The sequence below is a fragment of the Phalacrocorax carbo genome, chromosome 1 (genome assembly GCF_963921805.1).
Source record: "Phalacrocorax carbo chromosome 1, bPhaCar2.1, whole genome shotgun sequence".
Classification (NCBI taxonomy): Eukaryota; Metazoa; Chordata; class Aves; order Suliformes; family Phalacrocoracidae; genus Phalacrocorax; species Phalacrocorax carbo.
Genome location: NC_087513.1, coordinates 98,025,918 through 98,050,640, shown reverse-complemented (window position 1 = coordinate 98,050,640; position 24,723 = coordinate 98,025,918). Strand labels below are relative to the sequence as shown.

General features: G+C 46.2%; 1 protein-coding gene across 1 annotated transcript; it reads right to left on the bottom strand.

Annotated features, from left to right (window-relative positions):
• Positions 1 to 269: 269 nt before the first annotated feature.
• CD200 (CD200 molecule) lies at positions 270 to 9,467 on the bottom strand. Its single transcript, XM_009506692.2, is given in 5 exon segments — positions 270 to 618; positions 1,152 to 1,463; positions 6,618 to 6,953; positions 8,585 to 8,713; positions 9,398 to 9,467. Coding segments are annotated over 5 exon segments (1,188 nt in total). The 3' UTR covers positions 270 to 277.
• Positions 9,468 to 24,723: the final 15,256 nt, after the last annotated feature.

The window sequence follows — 24,723 nt, the reverse complement described above, 5'->3', positions numbered from 1 at the left end:
CACAGAGATGCATGCTCTTCATCTAAAGACCCCATTTTGTTTGAGATATGTCCTTGAAGCTGCTTCCTCCATGAGCTGCACTGGATGTGCCAGAAGGAGGTTATTTTAGGAGATGTAGAAGAATGGTGCAAGGGTATGGTCACTGCTTGCACAACTATTTTGTACATAAATATAGTAACAGAGCGACGCTTCCCCTGCAGCATATCTTGTCATTGAGAAAGTGAATGTCTTCTAGCTGTCATCACTGTCGGGCACCTATGGGCCTGGCTAAGCACCTTCAGGTGTCCCCCTCCCAGTGTGCTGCTACCGTGGTGTTTTGCTGGGGGCTGATGCCTTCATCCCTCCCTGCCCTGGGTGCATTCCTGGCTGGGCAGCATGCAGCCAGCTCCAGGGTGCCTGGGCAGAGCCGGGTCCCGGCGGTGACCCCCACAACCTGTGTGGGTGAACACTGCAGCAGCCTGGGGAAAGATGGACCTACCCAGTGTGGCTGGGCCAGGTTTCTCTCTGGGTCATGTAGGTGCCTGAGGCAGCAGCAGAGGAGGCAGGCAAGGAGGAAAGTCACAGGGACCAGGACCCCTGCTGCAATGGCAATGGCTTGTGCCACACTGCTGTCTGGACCTGTGAGGAAAACAGCGGGTAGTCAGTTAGTGAGTGAAGAAAATAATACAACCCAAACCCATTTCAGATGTTCCTTGGTCAGTCCCTGGGGTGAGATGGGGTGGACAGGGGCACTGGGAGCACATGCCAGCATGCATACAAGTGGCACCACCAGCAGACCTGTGTTTGGGGTCTGATGCCATGGTTGGGCATGTGGCACCCAGCCTCTCCAAGCTACCCAAAGCTGCATGTGCTCTTGGTGCATGAGGCTACATGACAGGGAAACCTTCCAAGTCTCTGGCAGAGGCAGGGATGCTGGGGCACATCATGGCATGTGGGGCACCCAACAAGCATTAAGACATTGTATGCCGTTGCCGAGGGTGCTTGGATGCACCTCAGCACCTCCCCTGCCCCTCCCCAGCCCAGCCTTGGCTGCTCTTCCAGGTGCCTTCCCCACCTGCTCCCCAACCCTTGGAGGAGTTTCCTGATCTACCCCAGGAGGTGTTTCATGGTCTTCTCCCTGCTCCAGGACAGGAGCAGTGTTGCATACTGACCCTGCACCACGGTGTCCATGGGGAGGACCAGGGTCACATTTAGAGAAGGGTGTTGGATCTCGCAGGTGATGGGATACTCCTGGAGGATTTTGGAGTTGGTGTGGGTGAAATTGCTGATGACAGTCACGGTCTGGTTGCTGAGCCTGATGTGGTACTCCCTTGGTTTCTGATGCAGAATTCTGGGAAGGTGCCAGGTGATATTTGGAGCTGGTTTCCCTGTTGCTGAGCAGCTGATCCCCACCACTTTCTCAGAGTCCCTAGCTTTGTCTGGACCGGGTATAAGCTTAGCCTCCACTTTGGGGTCCGAGATGGCTGTAAAACACAAAGCAACAAAATCCATTACTTTCTTCTCACATACGAGCAAAGAGCATCTGTATTTACCATTATCTTGGAGTTCAACCATGATATCTAACCTTGCCTCCCCCTCTCCAAAGCCCAGCAGCGACAAATAAACATGAAAGCGGTCAGGCAGCAGTCTGTAAATTAAGAGCTTGGCAAAGGACAAGAGGGTAGAAGAACCCATGTTTCAATTCTGTTATTAACGGCAGCAATACAAGGTCCCAGCTGAGAAGTGGTAATTATGGAAGAGTAAAGAGCAACAGGTAGTGAAACCATGAAACCACACAACCTCCCCTCTTTGAAAGGGCTGAACTGCTTCAATGTGTCAAAATTCTAGTTCTTTTCCCTTAAATGTATCTGCAGGATTAGCTTTATTGCTGTTTGAGATGTGCAAGCCTGTGGCTCAAAGGACTAAACGCGTTTATTTATGCAAGACAGTAATCGTGAATTTTTATGTGGCTACACCAAGGGATTTCATCTGTGGAGGTTTTGTGCTTGTACAACTTTCTTCCGTCTAGTGTCAGGTTTTGGTATCCCTCAAAACCTTCATTAAAGATAATTTCTTCTGAGCTTTTCCTCACCCTGAAAGATCTGCAGATGCTGTTACATTTAGTCGTAGTTGGCAAGAAAGATGAACTACAGGCATCATTCATGCTTACGCACTTGCTCGAAGACTGCTTGTTGATTTCTATTTATATGAACTGTATTTGCAAGGAATTAAGAAAGGCGAGGAGTGCAGGAATTTGTTTTCAGCCTGGATAGAACTCCAGGGGAGATGTGGACACATAATGATGTGTCTATACCCTGCGGAAAATAGCCTATTTATTCCTCAGCCATAAATCGTACCATAATCTAAGTCAGAAAGGACCTCTGGAGGTCATCTAGTCCAAGCCTCTGCTCAAAGCCAGTCTAATTAGCTCAGGCCAAGATCTATAAAGGCATGTAGTTCCATTTGGGAGTACAATCCACAGGTTTCCATATGGCAGCTCACCAGCCTGCCTTCTACGTCAGCGCATGCGCTGATGGCATAGGGGTCCAAACCACACTCTACTTCTAGGTCCCTGTTTCTAAGAATATTACTTTTTTTAACCATTTAAGTGCAGCAGCTATCCTAGTTTCATTGAAGTCTGAGTTACTATGAATGCCCTTTGAGAAAAAAGTATCTATTACTATATTTAGTAGTAGTCCATGCATGTATTACTATTTTCTTAGCAAAAATAACAACAGTCAGCACAATATTTATATTGAAATTAATTTTTGTCCCAACACTAGTAAACATATGTTTATCAAATGCTGATCCTACTTTTAAATAACAACAACAAAACACCCCTGTTTATTCTTCTTAGGGAAAAACTACTTTTTTCCTTTTGGGAGGTAAATGAAGATTTGCATATGAAGGAGGTGTAGAAGACAGTGAATGATCTTGTGAAAGGGTGAAAAGGCTTGTGCCAGATACATAATGGCACCTATAACCTCCTGGTACAATTCCAGATGCACCTCACCGGGTTGTCTGGATCCGCCAAGCCATAACTGCCAGAGGGTGGAAGCCAGACATTGCATACCAACAGTTTTGCTTCTTTTATTTTTATTTTTTTTTTTTTAATGGCCTCATTTATTTACTATGTCTGTGCCTGCCTAGAAAAAAGTGTGTGTTTCTCATTTTTTGCATCACCCATAGACAGAAACTCAAACCCTACAGAGCTGATGAAACCCACTAGTGTTGCTCTGAGAGCAACAAGAAAAGTGTGTTGGGGGATTTTAGCTGGAACTTCTCAAAATCTCCCATGTATGAAAAGGCAAGTGTCATAAACAGTTTGTTTTGATTAATAAATTTTGCCTGAACTTCTTCTTTCGCTCACGGGATGCATAAAAATAACATATCTACCCACAGCATTAACTTCAAATATTAGGTTGCAACATTCAAAAGCAGTAAAGGAAAGCTGTCACAGATGTTTCCAGAGGGGGATGAGAAAAATTGCTCAGTATCCTGGCAGAAGCATATGCACTCTACATCTGCTTTTCTTGTGACTAAGCAGTCCTCCCTCTTCCCACATTGGACTCCAAGGAAGGATTATCATGTGAAAAAAAATCCTTGTAGGGCTGAGCTTCCCCTTAGCAAGTGCCTGTAATAGATTCACAAAGCGTGTAAGTGCTTGCATCTACAATAAAGTCCTGCTACACTCTTTGTTAGCGTGTGCCCACTGTTGATATTTGATGCATACACTTATATGAGCTGCTTCTTTTGCCTTTCATCAAAATATTTTTTCCAGTGAAAAAGTACCTGCAAGAGGTGTTGTACGCAGACTTGCTTTAATATCTCCTGCAGAGCAGTAAGGCAAATGTTCCCAAATTTTTGCTGTGGCAGTATCCCAAGTATTTGAAAAAGGGACTCTGTAGTGAAGTACATCAGCTTTGATTATCTGTAATGGCCTTCTATAGTTAAAGGGAGACTGTCAGGTCACGATGTGCTTTTTGTGTTTAAAGGCTTGACGGTGGTCTCAGAGAGAGTGATAAAAAATTTTAGGAATTACAGTATGCCCGTGATGATAGAAAGCCTTTTGCAACTGTATGGGTGTTCACCAGCAACACTATGGCTTTGTTTCCCTGTCTAAGAAATAGCGATGGTATTTCACCGCGGCGCTCAAGACTTCCAGGTGAATGGTGCCATCTACAATGAAGGCAGGAGGTCTCCAAAGACAGCCCAGCAAATGCCTGGGGAATTTTGTGACCCAGCAAGTCTTGCCCATTCTCTTGTGGCACATCCTGCTCTCTCTGGCCTTGCTCACTGGATCCCCTTCCTGGGTTTCATTCTCATCCTTTTTGGTGATGAAGGTCAGAAAAACATTTCCAAAGCAAAACAGAGGGGAAAGGGGAGAAGGCTGTTCAAAAGACACCCACCAAACACACTTGAAACTGTTCTGTTCTAAAATGGGCTTTGATACAGGGTAGGAAATTTCTGCTTCTTCTTGGGCTTGCTGTTTTCATCCAGGCAGGTCTGAGATTCCTCCAGTCATACCTGTTTAATTATTCAGAGTGTTGTATCCAGTTCTTATGTGGTTTCACTTCTCGTTGTCACGCAGCGATGGTGCCAGTCCTGGAATAGCCCCTCTTGCGAAGGCTTTTGTAATCGGGCAATTACCAGCTTGTAAACTCCCTGGCAGTCCCCTCTTGAGGGCAAAGACCTGGCAGCATTTCATTTTCAGCTGGTGACTCTGGCTTGCTCACCTTGCCCTGAATTGCTGTGCCTTGGGAGATTCCTGCTGGCTTCACACTCCATCCTGGGGAGCCCTCTGGTCTTGTTCAGGCAAGTTTTTCTGATCGTTATGAGTTGACAATAAGGGAGTAAGACTGTAGCTTTCAAGTAGCATTGCATAAATTAGCTTCAATGAAATACACTACACGTGAACCAAAACCTTCTGTCACAGTGCCAAACACTTTATTCATGGTGACCCTCTAGGACCTGTTCGATACAGCATATCTCAAGGAGGCCACCATCACCTCCACAAGCCAGTCCCTGGCAGTGATCTGCGAGCTCGTGCTGGTGTAGCAGGAGCAGCGGGCTCATGCCTGCCTCTGAAAGAAGTGAAACCCTTCTTAGTTGATGTGTTTTCGCCCAAGACCCAGGAAGAGGTGTCCACAGGAGTGTGTGTAGCAGCAGAAAAACACATTTTTTTTTTTTGAAACTAGTGCTCTGCTAAAGGACAAATCATAGCCACAAGGCTGATGATTCTGGGAAATGTTTCCCCCACCTGGATTAAAACAAAACCAACCAGACAAAACAAATTTAATTCTGTGTTTAGATTTACATGCTAAACAAGAGTGGGAACCCTCTGCAAGACACTTCCATATTTTCCCGTAATGTATAATCAGCATTTACCCTCTGAATGACTCAGGGCTGGGTGTCTTTAGGAACACCTTCCTCTTCATATCTTAAATATTGAGTGAATTTCTCCTTAATTTCTGTTTTCTGCTCTAGGAACTTTCCCAAGAGAGAGGAAAAAGAACTTCTGTTCCAGGCTTGATTTTTCTTTGTATTTCCCTCCCTACTCCTTTCTCCTATTGCTTAAGTCATCTTCCCTCTGTAAGCCAGGGGTGTCTTTTTTCCCACGCAGATGATTCCTGGCATATGGGTATGTATATGGGCATATGTGCCTGTGTCTTTGTCAGCAGAAGGTACTACGGATAACCAAAATACTCTGCAGGGGTCACACCACCAGCTGCAGGTCCTGGACACTGACATTTTCCACACAGGACATGATCTTCGGCCAGCATCCCCACAGCAGGGTCACTGACAAGAAAGTCAGGAGCCAACAGGGTGTCTCAGCTTCCTCATGGGCAGAAACCCAAGACTCCTCGAAAGTTAAACAGCTTTTCACTCTTGTCCCTTTGAGTTTATCTGTTTCTCTACATTTCAGCTTGTACTTGCTGGCTGACAATTTCATATGGACGTGTCAAATACTGCAACCTCGACTCATGACTTGTTTTAACTCTCTTCTTGAAGCTAATTGATGCTGACCTGCACAAGATATTCATGTGGCAAAGCCCATGAGCTGTGCTGTATTTCAGCATTTGTGGGTTTTTTTGTTTGTTTTTTCTTTTTTGTTTGTTTTTTTTTTTTGCAACCTTTCCTGAGCCCAACCTAACTATTGTCATTTTTACTATAGCTTCAAAATCAGCTTCCAGATAACTCTGGTCACACGTATGCCTCTCTGCCTTTTGAATATTTTGGAATTTTAAGACTGAAGGCAGAGTAAGAAAAACACGCCTGATCTCCAGGCTTCGGAAGTGAGAGCAGCAGTGAAAGGAAGCAGAGGAGCATGGGGTTCATGGCTGTGGCAGGCCAGATGTCAGCACAGCACATGGCTAGGGAAACTTGGAGTAAGTCATGGGTTACATGTCAGCTTTTACATCTTACTGTTGTTGACTTAAAGGGGAAGAGCAATAAAGAACTGCTGAAGCTGGTTTCCCATCAGAGATAAAACCATAGAGGGAGGGAGAACCACAGAGGAAGCTAAGCCACCTTTCCCGCAGCAATTTAGCAATGACCTGACCACTGTCAGGGAAGGTTTTTCCCAGGAAACGACTTGGTCCTCAGATGACAACCCATACGCAATTACAACACCTTACCGTAAACGTTGAGACACATCCTGCCAGTGACAGCTCCCGAGGGGAATGTGTTGAAAATGCACTTGTAACATCCTTCGTCTTGGAGAGTGACTCCATGAAGGGAGATGGCCGAGGCTTGTAACTCGCTGTGGGCAAAGCTCACGTGGCCAACGTAACCCTTTGCTATCTTTTGGCCATTCATCATACTGTAAGTTGCTATGTTGTCTTCAGCCCCGTCCGTCTCCTTCTGCCAGGTGACCTGTAGCACGTCTTCTTTTGTGACTGACCGGCATGAAAAAGTAATGTTTTCTCCTGCCTGGACCGACTGGACCTTTCTGTGCATCACCTGCACGGAGCCTGGGGGAGAAGTGGGTGCTGCACTCAGCGTTTCTCGCCACCCTTCTGCAACCCACCCCCCCAGCAGAGGCTCCCCAGCACCTTGCCCTCACTCCTGAGCAGAGCAGCTTGAGAGGGTTTCTCTGCCCCTCTATTCAGGGAAAAAATGAAAACACAGCTCAAAATTATTGCCCTGAGATTTTCACTGGACCCGACACCTCTCACACAAGGCATCCCACCAGCCTGACACCTGTGCTGTAGAAAGTGCCACAGAGAAAGGAAGCTCCAGCATCAAGAGGGACAGATTTCTGTCTGCTAAGACTTTTCCCATAGGCAGCTGTGGTGAGGTTCCCTAAATGTTCAGCCATGCTAATGCCTGAACAGCCGCAGGTGCATTACTGCTCTCTGAGCCCTCCTGGGGCGCAATGAGAAGCAAATCAGTAAACCTGTTAAAATTTCTTACATGTATCGCTATATATCATGCACCCACATTTGTCAGAGACTGAGAACAGAAAACCAGAAGGAAAAAGCAAAGCAAGGTAGGGAGGACCAGACGTGAACTGCATCCGTCCTCCCATCTCAGGCTTGAGGCCGTGCAGCTGGGAAGCAGCTGAGACACTGCTAAAGCTGACAGACAGAAAACTTTCATAGCATAAATGCAATGTATTAAAGGTCTCCAGGGAAAAGAAAAAAAAAAATCAGTGTCCTGTTCCAAATCACAGACATGTGGAAAAACTATTAAGGGAACAGGCAATCAAAATGGACACTCCCAGGTTTGACAGCTCATCTCCACAGTCCCCTCAGGACAATAGCTTTTAAAGTTTATTTTTGTACGTCAGCATGGGAAGGGAGATATCAGCAGGGACAGTAACAGCAGTGAAAACATATAATTCAGTTTACAAGAAAAGGAAATATCTTTGCAGGAGTGAGGCTGTCTGCAGTGCCTAGAGGTGCACTTGTGTAACCTACCCGACAAAGCTTGCTCAGGTCCTGCCCCCTCTGTGGCTGTGGCCATGGCCAGGTAGATCTCCACAGATCAAGAAGCCAGCTGTGAAGCTGTGCTGGTCATTTTGCTTTTCAGAGCTCAGTAGTGCCATAGGCAGAACATAAACCATGACCATGGAAGCTAGTTTGAAATAAATGCAGGCTTTTCTACGTGATTTTTAATTACAAAATCAAATAATACACCCATGCGTTTAGTGGCCTGAGCAGACACCTACAAGCACCATGTCATTCACTACAAATAATTCTGTCCTGGCTAAGGCAAATCAGTGCTATACTCTGACCCAAATCCCAGCCACAACAGGAGATGAAATCAAACTTCAGTCATATGGGTCATTGGGAGCATTTAGACATTTGCCTGGTTTATGATTTGCAGATAAGTTCATATATCTGCCTGTAGCTTATACATGCACTGGTGGTAAATAGGGAGAAGATGCTGTCAATGCAACGAACAGCGACATGTCTGAAGCCCTGGGTGAGCAGTGCAATCACATGCAGTGCCACAAGTGCCCTGTTGCTGCTAGGCTTGCCCTGCGGGACGGGGGGGACGGGGGACTGCAGCACCCAGCAGCACAGCAGTCGGCTAGCGGGACCACCGAGGCCCCTAACACAGTTACAGTAACAGACGGACAGACAGACAAGGGAGTTACCTGATGCGATGGTCAAGATGCTGGCGAGGAGTAGACAAGCGGCCATCATCTTAGCTGTGCCCTCAGCGACACAAGCAAGCAACTGATCCATTCAGTACAACTTCCCCTTTTTTATACACTTCACTCTTACTCAGGGACATTCCATTTCCTGCACATACGGTAAGGGGCATCTCATAAAAGCCTGCCCTCTAAGACTCAGCTGAATAACAAAAATTCTGGGGGACACGACAACAAATGTCAGAGCCAGAAACAGAAGATTTCCCAGCTAGGCTGCTAGACTGATGGGGAAATGGGGTTACAAGTCTGCGTTTTTCACAAATGCCTTTTCCATAAGTCTAGGTTTTTGCAAGTGCCTAAATAAAAGCCCAGTTTCCTAAGCTGGCTGAGCACCCGATGCCTGTCAGTCTGCCAAGGGCAGGAGGAAAGGCTACCCTGGCCCTGACCAGAGCTCAGGAAAAAGAACTCAGGTCAGTAGTCATGCTGCAACAAGTAGTACAAATGTCCCCTACATGTAACTCAGAGGACCCAGTTAGGGGTCTGCACCCCATGTGTAAATCAGTGGAGACCCAGGAGCTGCTGATGCTGCTGTAAGACAACTCTTTTTCCAGGTAAGGAGACCTGGTTGGGTAAGCCAAGCACCCAACCCAGGGGATAGGTCATAAGTTGCCTCAGGGAAAAAGCAGAGCCTTTGGTCTCCCCTCTTCTCCACTGAGGTTGCTCCCAACTCCACGGGTCCGTGCTCCTTCCCCACCCCGTCCGTCAGAAAGACAGGGGTGCCGTCCCGCCAGCACACCCATTCCTCTCCTCCCTCACCTGAGATGACATAAAAATAGCTCACACAGCTGTTTTGAGTCATTATTTTTGTGCTTTTTTGCTTTATCATTTTTACGCCTGTTTCTCTTTTTCTGCCGGCTGTGATCACGTTGCCGAAACCAACAAAACCCTCAGCCCACGGGTCACTCACGCACCGCGTGGCGGGGCAACCAGCTAGAAAGACCTCATTTGCTAATCAAACTTGTACGGGTAAACTGTTTCATGTTTCTGCGTTCTGATTAGGAGGCTTAAATTTTTGCAAATTCTTACTACTTCAGATGACTATCATTGCCTTAAAATGTTGGGTTTTTTTTTCTTTGGTTTTCGGGTTTTTTTTAGTTGAAGTGCTGCACAGATTAAGCTTGAACCATGCATGTATTTTGTGGGAAGCCAATGGCAACAAAAGAAATTCTGACAGGCTTACACATACAGAGTTCCTTCTTTCCTCCCAAGTGGTAACTAATCATCTGAAAATAGAAACAGCTCAAGTATCATTATTCCTCTAAAGAAACATTTTGGATGTGCTTTTGAGTAGGTTCAGTAATTCCTTCCCATCACCCTGCAAACTGCACTTGCTTCATACTATTGTCTTTTTCGTCTGAGGTATCACATCCCATTTTCCTTTCCTTTCCTTATTTTCATAGTTGCATTTTCCTGAAAGATTTCTGGAAGGGCATTCTGGCCTGAGCAAAATGTGAAATAAATGAAAGACAGTTCTTGTGGGGTTTGCCAGGCCATTTTACAGCTATTAAGCAATGAAAATAGCTTCATCAGGACCACGGCTCTGGACCAAGTCGGAGGGAAAACTGCCAGCCTTGAAACAGGTTCACAGCAAACGTTTAATTTCCGACTGTCAACCTCTCAGAGTCTCCAAAACTGAAAAAAACATTGAAAATTTCCTGGAATTATTTCCTTCTGCACCAAAGCCTCCTAGCAGGGTGCGAGTGACCTATGCAAAGATTCATTCCAGGCTTTGCTGGTGTCCTCACCTTAGGTCTGCTACACAAAAGATGAATGGAACTTTCCATAAGCTTGCAGACACTGTTGATGGAAGTCCTCATAGCTGAACTTCACCACCTCCTGATCACAAAAGGAACTGCACTTGATGAAAAAAAACTGCAAGCCCAGCGGATGTATTTTTCTGCTCATTGAAAACGTTCTTGTCAGCTTTAATAATTTTGTTTTCTGCCAGAAACATTCTAATCTTCCAAAAGTCCCTCCAAACAACCCTGAAAACCTGGGTGCTGCTACAGCAAACACTTTTCAATAAAGAACAAACCTTCAGTCTCAGCAACATCCAAGCAAAGGTTAGCGATGGCTATTGCGGTTGGAAAAAATGTGTTGACTTTAAATTGTTTACAGCATCCCCTACCTGGTCATAAAGAGCCACCTACACTGGCTGCTCCTTCCAGGCTCTAGCTTTCCCCTGACAGCTCCTGATGCTACAGGGAACCCTGGGCTTGCAGGAACGAACCCCCCCCCCCCCCACGTGCATACGTATCCGCATGCGTATCCAACTTCTGCAGCATCTTTTTCTGACCCGGCTCTCCTCCCTGGACCAGCCAACGTTAGCATTTGATTCATTACTTTAAACAAAAGGCAGGCAGGAATGTGAGGTCCACTCATTAACCACACTACTTATTTCAATTTTGTGAGTGTATCTTTAAGTGCATTTACTCAGACAGTTCCTGATACGTTCATCTTTGCATGGACTTTTGGTGGATTACAGACCTCTTGCTTGCTTGCCAGTCGGATAGCAGATAGCATGCTCTTCTGCTTCAGCTGCACAGCAGCTGCATTTCTGAGAACCGCACACCATGCCTGAGCTTCAGGCACTTTCCAAAGCCAGTGAAAACTTGGGAATAAATTAGGCAGAAGGTAGTTCTGCAACCACTTCTTGAAAATCCCAGTGATTCACATACTTCCCTTCCTTTCTGCTGCATAAGTGCGGTCCCTCTAGTTCCCAGTAAATATTAAAAAAAAAAAAAAGGACATACAAGAATTAATTGCATAGTCACTAAATGACATTTCCACAGAATTAATTGCATAGTCACTAAATGACATTTCCACACAGCCCAAGTGACTAATGATATCGAAAAATCACACAGCTGAACTTCTGGAAAAACATTGCCGACAGTAGCCACTCAGGCACAATTGCAGTCTAAACGTTGTTTTGCCAACCGTCAATCTAAACCGCTGGCTTTTCAACTGCCCAAACCCAGGTTAACAACTGGGTAGCTGCCTACCTTGTCAGCAGGATTTAGTGCTGCTTCTCAAGGCGTTGCCTGTAAAGAGAACAAAGCAGAGGGAGATGGTTTCCTCCATCGCTACACTGTAGTGACTTTTGGAGGTCAGTCCATCACTACTAGTAGTAGGTACCACTATTGGGAAGCAGCTTGCCAAATGCAATTGGACAGGCCTGGCACTTTGCAACGTGTTCATAAATAACGCTTGTGTATGGCAAATCTCTCTGCATCTCGGCTGGGGTTGGAGAGCTGCAGTACGCTGGAGTAAAGGCAGTAGCTGCATCTACTGATGTATGCTCCAGCCTGTCACTGCATTGGGGTGCGCTGTGGCAGGACCTGCAGTCAGTAGCCAAGGGATGCTGCAGGAGCAGGTGATGCTCCTTTGGGCAGAGTTCCAGACAGTGTGTCACATCTATGCACAAGTTTTAGATCAGACAGCACAAGGGTAGTTTGTATGCAGCCACAGCTGCTCATCCTTGGTCATTTTTGACTTGGAGCTATTTAATCTATGATCATTTCCCAAACCAGGGTCCCTCCCCCCACTTCCACACTGCTGTTGGTGGCAGTAAAAGGCTGCAAAATACAGCCACTGGCCCTGAAATCTGGTGTGGGCCTGCCTAGCAAGTGCAAAAGAGCAATAAAGGAGGGGTGCTGCTTAGCTGAGACCTAGCTCGTGGTGGAGTACCTCTATCTGCAAAACCACATGTTACCGGGGACAGCATATATCTGTCCAGTTAACTGTCCAGTTAACCACCTGTCACTTTTCACCTCTGTTCTGATGAATTTGCTGCAAACTCCTGAAGTCTTACAGAGATTTTTTTTTTTATTTTCCAGCAATCTACGGCAATTACAGCATGTGAATTAAAACGTACTTTCTCCCTGAACCATCAGCCCCCTGCAACTTGTATTTCTGGTTCTTCTATTTTTCTTCCCCATTGTAGCTCAGAAGGAAGAAAAAGGAGTAAAAAAAGACAAAAAGGAGAGGAGGAAGCAAAAAAAAAAATTCATTGGAAAGCCTCAGTAGCAAAGGCTGTGCTTTGTTAGGGTTGAAGGGTTTGGTTTTTACTATTTGGTTTGTTGCACCATTTCTCAGAAGAGCAAATGGCCAGGCATGAGGCTTCCTCTTTCCGAGAGCATCTTAAGTTGCTGTTTCAATCGAGGGATCCTAGAGGGGGTGCATGCAGCACCCCCTAGACACTTTGTGGAGGCCACTAGCACCAGCACAGCCTTGCCGTCCCCAGCACCCCAGGAAGCCACGTCACTCATCCATTCCTCCTCTCTTCCTCTCCCACCCTGACTCGTCAGTGCTTATCTGTGGTGGAGGCTTTGGGGTTGTTTTTTTCAGATGCGCTGCCTCTGAGTGCTGCATACATTTACTGTGTGAGGGGTAATGAGCCTCTCTGGTCACTGAGTTTCGTTCTGTTACACAGCCAGTACAGTAAACAATTCAGCCATCAAGGAAGCCACACCAAAATTGGCAACCCAAGGGCACAGAGATCTGGTGGAAGCATGGGAAACTGCCTACCAGAAATAAGGTAGGTTGAATACCATTTTATATTTAATTACTAAACAAGAGGGCTAAGAGAGGGATGTTATTAAAAACAGAAACAAATGATACCTGCTATGAATCTGCCTTAGGGGACCAAGTAAGGTGCCATGAGGAGCTTCTAGGTTAAACAAAGGTAATTTAGCAAGCAAATTAAGATTAACGATATAGTTCTTAGTATGTCAGAGAATATTGCCTCAGGATGCTTTTTATGGACGTGACTCCATCCCTAGGATCCCAGCCTGCTGCAGTAGGGAAGGGCATTACAGGTGAGGAACACAAGGAGGAAAGAGTACTTATCATCTGCTCCAGGTTTCCAGGAAGGAAAACTACACTTAGAGATTTACCTTGCCATCTCTTATCTGTTGCACCGTGTTGCATAAAGACAAGCTTTTATATAGAAAGGTAATATAGCATAGAAATAGATTAGAAGTATAGAAATAGATCAGATTGTACAATATATTTAAATGGTGTACATGGGACGTATAAATATACTATAATTACATGCAACAGCAGGTAGGAATAGATTTACTCCTAAGGAGCTGTGAAGACAGAGGACGATGCTCGGCAGGAGCCACCTAGGACAGGTGGGCTGCTTTCGGTGCCGGAGATGGTCAGTGCAGGGAACCCAAGCACTGCTGGGCACTGGCCAGGCTGCGCCTCTGCTGTGGCCAACAGGCTGCCATTGCTGGCCTACCTGGGGCAACGGTTTCCAGCAGGATTCACCACTGTTCAGCACAACACTCTCTAATGTCACGTATAGCAAGGGGGGCAGATTGCACGGGAATTTTCCCTTTTACATGGAATTATAATAAAAATTTCCTTTTTACCTGGATATAATAAAGTACTTGGATATTTCTGAGTTTGTTCCATCCAAACAGGATGTGCAGAAAAGCTTGGGCCCTTGAAAATTCACATTACAAAGCAGAGAAATAAAGTCAGTTAGCTGGAAATTCTTAAATAATAGTAACGAGCTCCCTCCAAAAAAACCTGGCTGTCTCAGGCAATGACTTTTTTCACTCTGGCAACGCAGCAACTCACATGCTATCTTACAGCAAGCTGGGATTTTCAAGGAGGGTGCTAACCCTATGTGCCTAAATATTATGGAAGGGGGAAGGTCAGAGGCAGATCCCTGGACACAGGCGGGTGAGAGCCGGCACTGCAGCTGGCAGTGCTGCAAGGGGTGTCTGGGGCTGGCCCAGCTGGGCCGGGGGACCCCAGCCACAGCTGCACATGGCTCCATCAGCCTCCAGCCTTGCTGTGTTGGAGGTTACTGTGTTGGTACTCAGCAGTGTTTTGCTTGGCGTGGCTAGCCGTAGGCATAGGAAAAGACACCCGGAAAAGGTCAAACTCCTTCAGAGTAGCAGGTGCTGGATGGCTCCCCTACCCAGGCATCCAGACCCTCTGACCTTTGCTTTGCTGGGTAGTCGTCTCTCAGCCTTGCTTCTGCTAAATACTGTCCTATCTCTTGGTCTGTGCCCTTGTATGTCCAAGGAATGGTCATCAGGGCTCTCTGGTAACACCTCCCCTAGCCAAAAGAACCAAAAAACCACTGTGTGGACAGATGATTTCCTTGAAGACCTGCAGAAAGAAAAATCCCCTCTCTTTCCCATTGTCTTCTCAGTAGATCAAAGAAAAAGTCATACAAGCTCTGAGTACTGTACCCTGACTGCTTCCTTCATCTTAAGGAGCTCAGATAAGGCACTCAGTTGCCAAAATTAAACGTTCTGCTTGTTTCCAAAGACAGCGGATCCCTCACCTCCCTGCAGGTCTGTTGCCAGAGGTCTAAGTCATGACAGATTTGCCTGGGTTAGAGGGACAGGGCAAAAGTCCCCAAAGCACAAAGCCTTGCTCTCAGAAACAGTTGGCGTCAAGGCCAACAAAATCCATGTGAAGGTGGTGGGTCCTCACCTCTGGCAGCAAGGAGCAGTGATGAGATCACGTGCCTATAGGGTCTCAGCCCCAGGCTTTTAGCTCCCAAGCTTGCTGAATCCCATTACTTTAACTGCCTGTGTCACAATTACAGATGGGACGTCTGTTGCTTTTGAAAACATACTTAACTGCTTTTTACCAGCAGGAATCAGGACACCACAAGCAAGGTTTTCAGAAAGCAGATTTTTCCTGCTAGCTGCTGATGGGGCTGTACAACCCATATCCCCCACCAGAGGGGAGGGAGGAAGGTCTGCTGCTGTAACAGGCAGCACCAGCGCGGTGCCGTGACACAGCCTGTGCTCATGCAGCTCCACACCCTGCTTTCCTCCCTTCCAAAAGCCTCTTCTGCAACAAACCACTGCCAGGAGAGGTAACGCAGGGAGAGCATTCACTAGCTGCCCTTGTAGGACAGAAAGCAACAGCAACCCATCTCGCTCCATCTCCTGACCATTAACAGTGCCTGCTCACCATGGGTTTCGCATAGCACGTCACTCAGTTGTAGCCACCTGATTACTGATAAAGCTGAGTCATTCTGAAAAAATCACAGACCTTGCAGAAGTTCAGCAGGATAGAGAAATGACAGGGTGTGCTTTTGGTTTGGGGTTGGTGTTTTGGTTTTTTTTTTTTTTTCCCAGAAAAACTGTAGTTTCTGTGCAGTGACTCAGCATCCTGGCAAAGTGGCAAAGCTCTGGTGCTGCAGAAGTCCAGCCCAGCTGCCACCACTCACCCGGTAGCACAAGAGGCAGATACTGATAGTCAGCTAGGAAGGGATCCTCTGCTTCACTCTACACAGGGCAGGCTCACAGTCAGGCTAAAGGAGAAACTCAGGTTACAACATGAGAGTTCGTACATACCTCATAGCAGTCGGTTCATCCACGCCAACCTGATCCTGAATTCCTGAAGGCACTTAGTAATTCTGCGGGATCAAACCCATAGCAATTGTGCTAAGGTCCCCCAAAGCACCTTTGTTTCTTGTTTTAGATACTAGGCACATACTTACCTCCAAAAATCCTCTTCAAAGCATTTTTTTTTGCATTCACATCTTAAATTGCTATAAACCCAAATTCATAAGGAACGAGGCTCATGCAGTCACCCCACCCAGCTGTCAGCATCTCTCCTGAGTAGCTGTAACCAGATCTGGAAGAAAACAAAGTGGATGGGCACCTGTGGATGGGGGGAGTGTCTATGAGGCTTGGGAAAACTAGAAGCCAGGTGGAAGGAATAAGTCCAAATTATCTCTCCATTGAGGCCAGCAGGCCAAGTTCGTCAGCTTGAGGTGGATCAGCTCATGAGTAGGTGAGGACCAGCTGTGGCTAGTGGGATCCCAGTGGGGACGAGGCAAGGGCAGTTACAGGGGTTGCAGGAATTACAATGTGCTGAAGCGATGGGGTATTTTTTCTTTGTTGGATGAGGGGTTTTTAGGGTTTGGCAGTCTTGTGTTAGAGGTGGTTGGTTTAAGCAGCTGGGTAGGAGCAAAACTATTTCTGGACTGGTAACCTCTTTTTGAGGGGGGACAAGTTAGCTGGAGACAACAGCTGCAGCAGCTCCCCACTGAAGTCCTCTCTCCTGAAGGCTAGTGCTGCCATGTCCCACAGCAGATCAGAGGAGCGCCGTATTTCTGAAAGCAAGCAAGACTGGCATCACTCCTTACAAAGGTGGCTCAGTGGATGTATGTGCAACCGTGCCAGCAGCGTCCTGCTACCTCTGCCCAGGAAGTCCCCCTTTGGGGACAAAAAGGGCATCCACTGCCTCATCTTTTGGCGCTTTGGTAAATGGGCTTGAAGTCAAATCGGACTGAAGGCAACCTTAGCTTCAAGCATGCAAAGCAGATCAGACACAAACTTGTGGCTTGATACTGCAGCTGCTGGGAGAAAACATCACAACCTGGAGCTGATCGATTTCAGACCCCACCATTTACCCATAGGCCATGCTGCCTCTGCTGTGTTTATTTTTTTGACCCTCTTTTTTTCTTCCTGTATATCTCCAAATCTGTGACTTCATCCCTTCTATTTAGAGAGGTTAATTTTTAGAGGCACTTCTGTATTTGGCTTGACCACTTCCTGAGAGTGACAGCCTCTGGAACCTGTACAACAGCTCATGCAGCTGCTCTGCAAAGAGCAAAGTGAATCTATAGAAACAAAGACAATTAATTCTGCCTTTGTTTTTATTTTAATAGTTGAGTCACATTTCTCCTCTTTTGAGACTGCTGGCCCGAACTGTTTCCCTGCATTTTCACTGATGAAGCTATACTTATAATTGCCTCCAAAAAACCCCAACAAGTGCCAACTCCTGCAAAAACCCTCCGGTCACAGGCAAGTTGGGCTCTCCTCCGCTAACTGCTGGGCCCTGCCTCAAAGGAGCCAGCATGACTGTAGTGTTAATGCAGATGCTGAGAAATGCTTTCAATTCTCGGACCATGGGACATATTTTCCCACAGGATCACACATTATTGACTAAATAAGAAGACTTTATCTAAGGATTGTGCAGCAGTTTACGGGTCTAATTTGCTACAGGAACGTATGCTATTTGTCTTTTGACAGTTCAGGAGAAGAGCTATCCAAGCCCAACAACCTTTCCTTCTGAGTGAGGGACTTGAAGATCAGAAGCCAACTGAATATAAACAAGAAAAGTTGGAATAAATAGATGATCAGAAAACAAAAATACTTATATCAAACTCACGGTAACTGACAGTTACGATATATTCCTAATGTGAATTATGTGTATTATAAATATACACAAGATATACATACATATTTTATTTAAAATGTATCTCACAGAACTTCTAGGACCAAATTGTGTGAAGCGTTCACCCTGGCATGTCCAACTGAGCTAGAGGAGTTTATGCTTGCTGTGGGCAGAATGCTGTATAAAATGTAAAGAAAACGAGGGAGGCCACCTGGAATGAGGTAGCATTAGTTTTGTCTTTATTCCCAGCTATAATAAAAGTGTTCTAAATTCTCCCACTAAACAGGAAGTCAAGGTGTTCACTGCTGTTTGCAAAAATTTCTGCTACCGCGATAAGAACACTGGGGCACGTGCAGAAAAAGGTTTTTTCATGGTAATTGCCAAACTTGAAATAGCTAAGGTCTAAAAGCATACGTTTAGCCAGGAAAATAACAACAGCAGCAAAGAATGGTGACATTATCTATTTACCTCCAGTCCTGGGGAAAAAAAATGCAAATATGTAATTAGAGACTGACTCATAACGCACCTCCACCAGCAAGTTGGGCGCCTTTCCCAACTTCATATGACTTGGCAGCTTTACAGGCCCTCGGTATGTTTTTGTTATATGTGTAAACCTAACATATAAATATAATACCACATAGTAAAATGTTTGTAAATTACTCTACAGGGGTTCTACAACCACAAATATCGCATGTTCCAGTGAGCCTAGCTCTTATTATCAAAAAGCTTGGTAACACAGCAATCTGGATGTGATTGAAAGGATCTTAAATTTGCCAGTTAATTTTAGTACTAAACCTGGAAGTATAGCCTTCTGCTTGAAACAGCAAAGTTAATTTGCTGCTGGTGATCAGATGTGTCAGAAACTGGCCTGTCCCACTAGCCTTGCACTCACCCATGAGTTTGCCGTTTGCGTTGCAGTTGCTGTGTTTCCTGTTCTTTTTGCTTTTCACCGAGGCACACCAGTGCGTAGATTGACGTGAATAATTTTGGGGGTGGGGGGGGGCTGGTTCTCTCATATCTCTTCACAATATTTCCTGCTCACTAACTCATCTGGCGGAATTTAATACAGTCTAAGCCCAGAAAGGTTGATTGCTCCTCAAGCCTGCAAACTTTGCTGAGCTACTGCCAGGCTCCCCAGGGGGACAGAGGCTGTGCTTCACAGGAATGGCTAAATGCTGTAAAGCCTGCTGTCAGCTGCTGGCTTGTCCTTGCCATCCATCCACAGACCTGTGATTCTCCTCCCCTGGGGCAGCCCCTGCTCTCACAGCTCCCAGGGCAAGGCTCAGTGCCTGCCTGGGGCTGCCTGCAGGGGAAGAGAGGGGAAAGGCTGAGAGGGCAGAGGCAGAGAAGGTGCTTAAAGTGATGTGTCCGAAAAGCCTGTAGAGGGGTCTTCCTATGCAGCTGTGGGCACTTGGGGGTTGGTACTGGGGAGCAAGGACTAACCAGCACCAAACCTAACCTGCCTGCCCTTATTTCCCCTAGGTACCCTAGGTGGGAAATGCACATCCCCATCAGGAGGAAAAGATACTCCCACAAGGAAAGTAAGTAAAGAGGCTCCTCCAGCACCCTGGGGGTGGTGTGTCGTGGCATGGGTGGAGGCTTGGGAGAGCCCTCTGCCAGCACCCAATATTGCTGTAGAGGCAGCTGGTGGGCACAGGCACTGCCATGGGCAGCAGCCATAGCAAAACATTTTGGATCCCAGCTGGAAGAAACCTCCTTGCAGCCAGTGGGGGGTACCTGCCCTCTTGCTGCCCCACCATGCTGGATTATTTGGGTCCTCTTTGGTGTTTTTGTTTCTGGAATGATGCAGAACAAGGCAGGGGTCACCCCCTCCAGCCTCCTAAACCGTGCATGCCTTGACCACAGAGGCACAGCTGCCTCCTGCGATGGTGAACTCGGCCTTGGTAGACCACAGCTGGGCCTGCAGGCTTGCCAACTTCCGAACCACAGTAGGGGAGCACCTGCTCTGCAAGGCAGCTGTGCTACACCCCTGCTTCATCCCCTGCAAATGAGACAGAGGGCTGCAGGAGGAAGGGGGCTGCCAGCACGGCACGCCCCACGTTTGGTCACATGCCAGCCCTGTTCCCCATATACAAGGCACAGTTTAGGACTTTTTCTAAACACGTCAGTATGAGGTGTTCTCCTAATAAAGCAGTTTCTGCATATTAAATATGTCAGTAGGAAAGACTCACATAGCAGCCAGGATCACATGTGTTCACGTGAATCATGAGGTCTTGGTTTCGATTCAGACTGCTATCTTTTCCATCAGGGGGTAAAACCATTCATGTAGGGATGATATAACACTTGTACCACTTTCACAACCTGAATCATTTGCTTAGGGAGGAACAGCTTTTTGTTAGTCCTGTATATTGGCACTTTCATGGCAGTGTCAAGGCAGCACAATAACGTTTTAAAATGCTGCAAGTTCTCTGAGATGACATCTTTAACACAATATTGAAAGACTGACAACTCTCTGAAATTTTACAGGAGCAACCAATAGTTTGATCAACCTGGTAACAAGAACCAACTAGGCAGCTAAAAATAAAGCTGTGAGAAAGGATGATGCAAAAAACAGCCCCCTGCCATTTAGATGCTCATGGGACAGAGAGCCAAATTTCCAGAAAAGCCCAAGCCTGCTAAACCCACGTGCACAAACACTCCGTGCACACATGGGCATGCGGCACATCACGTAGTGCCTCTGCACCCCAGTGCCCAGCCAGAGATCCCAGGCAGAATTAAGGCTGCATTGGTCGTAAAGCTGAAATACAGTCAAAGAGCAAGCAAGCAAGAACAGCCATTTCTAAGACAGGCATGTAAAACTGGTTTCAGTTAAGTTAAAAAAAAACAAAACCAAACCAAAAAAACCCCAACAAGGTTACACATCTAGATTTTATTAAGGTTGATGAGCAGTGCTGCATGACGTAAGTGTGTGTGAAACTAGAGAAAAGATAAATCTTGAAAAGCAGTCAGATTTATTTAGCCCTCAGAAAGCCAACCCTTTCCCCAACTAATGTCACACTTGCTCATGCTTTTGCACAACCTGTGCTCAGTCTGTAGCTAAGTCTGAGTAAATCCTGTGCTGCAGAAAGTCCTGTGTCCTGTCACTGCACCAAAGAATGACAATCACAAGTGTTTTCTTTCTCTTTCCCCAGCACAGACCTACAGCCATCCACCAAGTACCGTCAAGGTAATGACTAAAAGTGAATGGTTCTGCTGCCCTCCAGGGCAATTGAGTTGAAAACATCCATGTGCCAGAAAGAGACGTTGTCCCTCACATTCCCACAGGACAGACAAAAACTCATAATCAGGATATTAGCTTGGGATGCAGAAAAACATCAGTTTAAGACTACGTACATAAACTATAACAATGACATGCAACCCCACACTCGGGCAGTCAGTGGCCAAACAGACCTCAGCACTCACTTGTCATTTCAGAGGCCGAGTGTAATTCTGCCTGGCCCAAACTGGGCAATTCAAGGGGCTGTACCTTGTGATCATGTCCTAGATGAGTGACCCCAGAACTGGGCAATTTATGGTTGTGGGGGTGCTTCTCTCTCCTCCTCCTTTCCTTCTCCCCCCAGGTTTCTGTTAGTAAGCATAAACTTTCTTGCCTATAGTTCTGTCAAAACTGGCATGTTTCCACAAAAATGTTTCCGTTTCAGCATGACGTCTTTTAATAAAAAGCCATTTAACTGGATTATTGCCAACTAGATTTAGTAATAAAAGAAGTCTTCCGTTGAAAGGCAAAGGTAGATTTAATACTTGGAGGCTTAAAAGGTCTTGGTTAATCTTTCCATTGTGAAAAAAATAGCAGATATGTCAAAAAAAGGCTAAGTCTCTGCTCTAACAGGATAAAGTTTCCCTTTCCACTGTCCCACTGACTCTAGAAGAAGGAAGAAAAGCCTCAAAATGTGCACTGTCAGACTGAACATTTATTTTCTTAGGAGGCAGAATGCATCGAATGGTTGCACTGCAGGAGAGGACACGCAGGAAAGACTGGCATGATTAACACATTGCCCAGTCTATCTTACTTCCCTGCTTTGGGGTTAGATTCAGGAGCTCAGGCAATGCACCCAAAGGTAATTTAGGAGGTAACTATAGAACTTGGTGTGTGCTCTGCCTCTCTGCCCAAACTCATTGTCCTGGAGGCAAGGGGTGGCAGGGGTGAGGGAGCAGCCACTTCTCAACTGATGCACTTCACACTCTCCTGTATGCCTTTGTGTTAATTTACTGGGATCCGAGAGGCAGTAGCTGAGTGCCTGTGGTTTGCTACCTCTGCTTTATAAATAATTGATTTTAGTAGAGGGTGAGCGAAGTTGCCTCTTGAGTCACTGATGACAAACGATCACCAGAAGCCCTATGTACCGCAGAACAAAACGCTGCCATTTAGCAGCCTAACCTGGCTGGTTTCGGTTTGGTGTTTTTTGTTTTCTTCTTTTTTTTTTTTTCAATAAAGATTACATCAGTAAAACAAAAGTTGATGCCCGGCAGATATGTGGGTGTTTAGCAGAAAGTTTTGAAGAAAGTGGGCAAGATGACAGAAAAGGGTGTGATTAAATGAGCTCATCATTTGTACATGTGAGCGTGGGGTGGGCTGTGGGGGAAGAGAAGAGCAGGGGGTGGAACTGTAATGGGGAACCTGCCAAGTAGCTGTCTAGTTCTGAGAGTTTTTGGTCCCAAGTAAAAGTCCCAGAGTGTGGTTTGAAGGCAGTCCTTGGAGGGTTGTTAGCGCAATAGGAGAGACGACTCTTCTGAGTATTAAACTCGGCCTATGAATAATGAAAGCCTCAAACAAAATCTCAGGAGTCTTCGTGCTCACTCCTCCGGCATTGCCAGTGTGTGGGACAAATCACTCTGCACTTCAGTCTTCCCACTGATAAGAGAAGGTCGATATTAACAGCCTTTCAAGACTTGTAGACTGGAAGGATTCTGGAAAATGTGGCTATAAGCATGTCTTGGGTAAAGCTATGTGTTGGAAGGGACAAGAGGCACTCCCAGAGTTCACTCAGTGGATTTGGACCCAGTCAGTCATGGAAACAAAGACCCTACCGGTTCTCATTTCACTGGCACATTATGAGAAATGCTGCTGCCCTCCCAATTCTTTGCAATAGTGACTAGGGGAGGAGAGAGCCGGGCCCCTGCAGATAGGGAGGGAATTCCTCTTCTTAAGCAAGTCCACCCCGATTGCTCTGCTCTTTAAAACTTCTGGAATTTCTAAATCTCAAAATTTTATAAGGCCTCAAATCAAACCTCAGGAATTATTTTCAGTGAAGTGTCCTCAAAGTCAGGAGATCTTTCACATCAAGCAGAATCTAAGCAGACAAAATGATTTATATACGCTGATTCTGCAGGGATTTAGGCTCTAACAACTATTTCTCACTTCTAGGTTTGAAAAATAGAAGAGAACCCTGTGGGTTTATTAACCCATGGAGCAGAAACCTCTGTTTCACTTACAGAATATGAAAGATAGCTGCAGATATCAGCACGAACTCAACAACACCCACTTAAAATATCAGCACTACTGCAGACAATAGAAGATGACACTATAAAGCCCCTACTTTTACTGGCTTTATGACCCAGTGGGTTCAAATCAAGAGCATCAGGGCAAAGAAATTTTTAACTTCTGACTCTGAGTGCTTAATTATTTCACATCGTCCCTTGATTTAGTGAGTCATCCTGCTAGTTATTCAGATGCATGATCAGTCACAATCCATTAGCAAACACCTTCAAGAGGCAGAGAGGGACAAGTCTAAACAGAGATGGGAAGGTATTTACTCACACAATCTTACTTCCTCCTTCATTAATGGCTCTTCCTTCTTCTCCCTCTGTTCCCAAGGAGAGCGTTAGACAAGGACTGCCAAGGAGGGGGTTAGCCATCACTGCATCTCCCATGAGGCCAGGGCCCCTTCCAGGACAGTGTGTTTCCTGCACAGGCACATGCGCACGCACACACACACACACACGCTTGGGGTCTCAGTTGACTCCCACACCCTACAGTTTCTCTGACAGCTGGCCACAACTCCCTTGACCTTCCCTTTATTCCCCTACTTTCCTATGCTTTTTGCTCTGCAAATCACCCTGATCCCTCCCTTTAGTTCCCCCCGTAAATATCCCATAATAAGTCTTATGTAAACCCCAAATGCCCTCCCCTCACAGGTATCAATAATATGTCCCATACCTTTATTAAATCCCCCTCTGCCCCCAGCTGCAAGGCGATCTTGAGAGTTGCTCCCATTCACTCATTGGGTAGATGTCACCCTGGGACCACCAGGATGATGGCTGTCCTGGGACAGGCCTGGGGAGACCTGGGGCAAGGGATGATTTGGGTTCACCCACCTGCCTTTGTGCCACTGTGCTCCCTCATGTGTGTGGTGATGAGCTGTTCACTACATAACCTACCCCTAAGCGCTATCGACCACAGAACGAGAGTCAGGCCTTCACCTTCCATCCACACCAGGCGTGCACGTGTTGCTGGGTGCTGCTGGTGTCCAGCCACAGCCTGTACAGTAAGGAAACAACTGTGGATTTACAAACCCTTCTCAGTCCTATGTATGTAGGTGGACACCACTGCATGAGCACACAGGCTTTGCCAGATTTGTTCACATTGCAAACTTCGTCAGGGTACAACTGCATTGAAACTTGTCTCTCTCTTTTTCTCCCCTTTCTCAGGAACATTTTTCCAAAAAAGGTTCTATGAATTCCAGTGAACTGTGGTACTCTACCATCAGACACGATGGAAACCATGAAGCCTCTGTGATTAACACCAATAACGAGATAGAATACACACTTGTCAACGTGCCCAAGCAGAAGGAAAATATTGCCGGCACTGGAGAGCAGAGTGAATATGATTATGTCCTGATAACTTAGAAAGGGACACTTTCTGATCCCAAGGCACTATTTTATTTGAATGTTTAAGC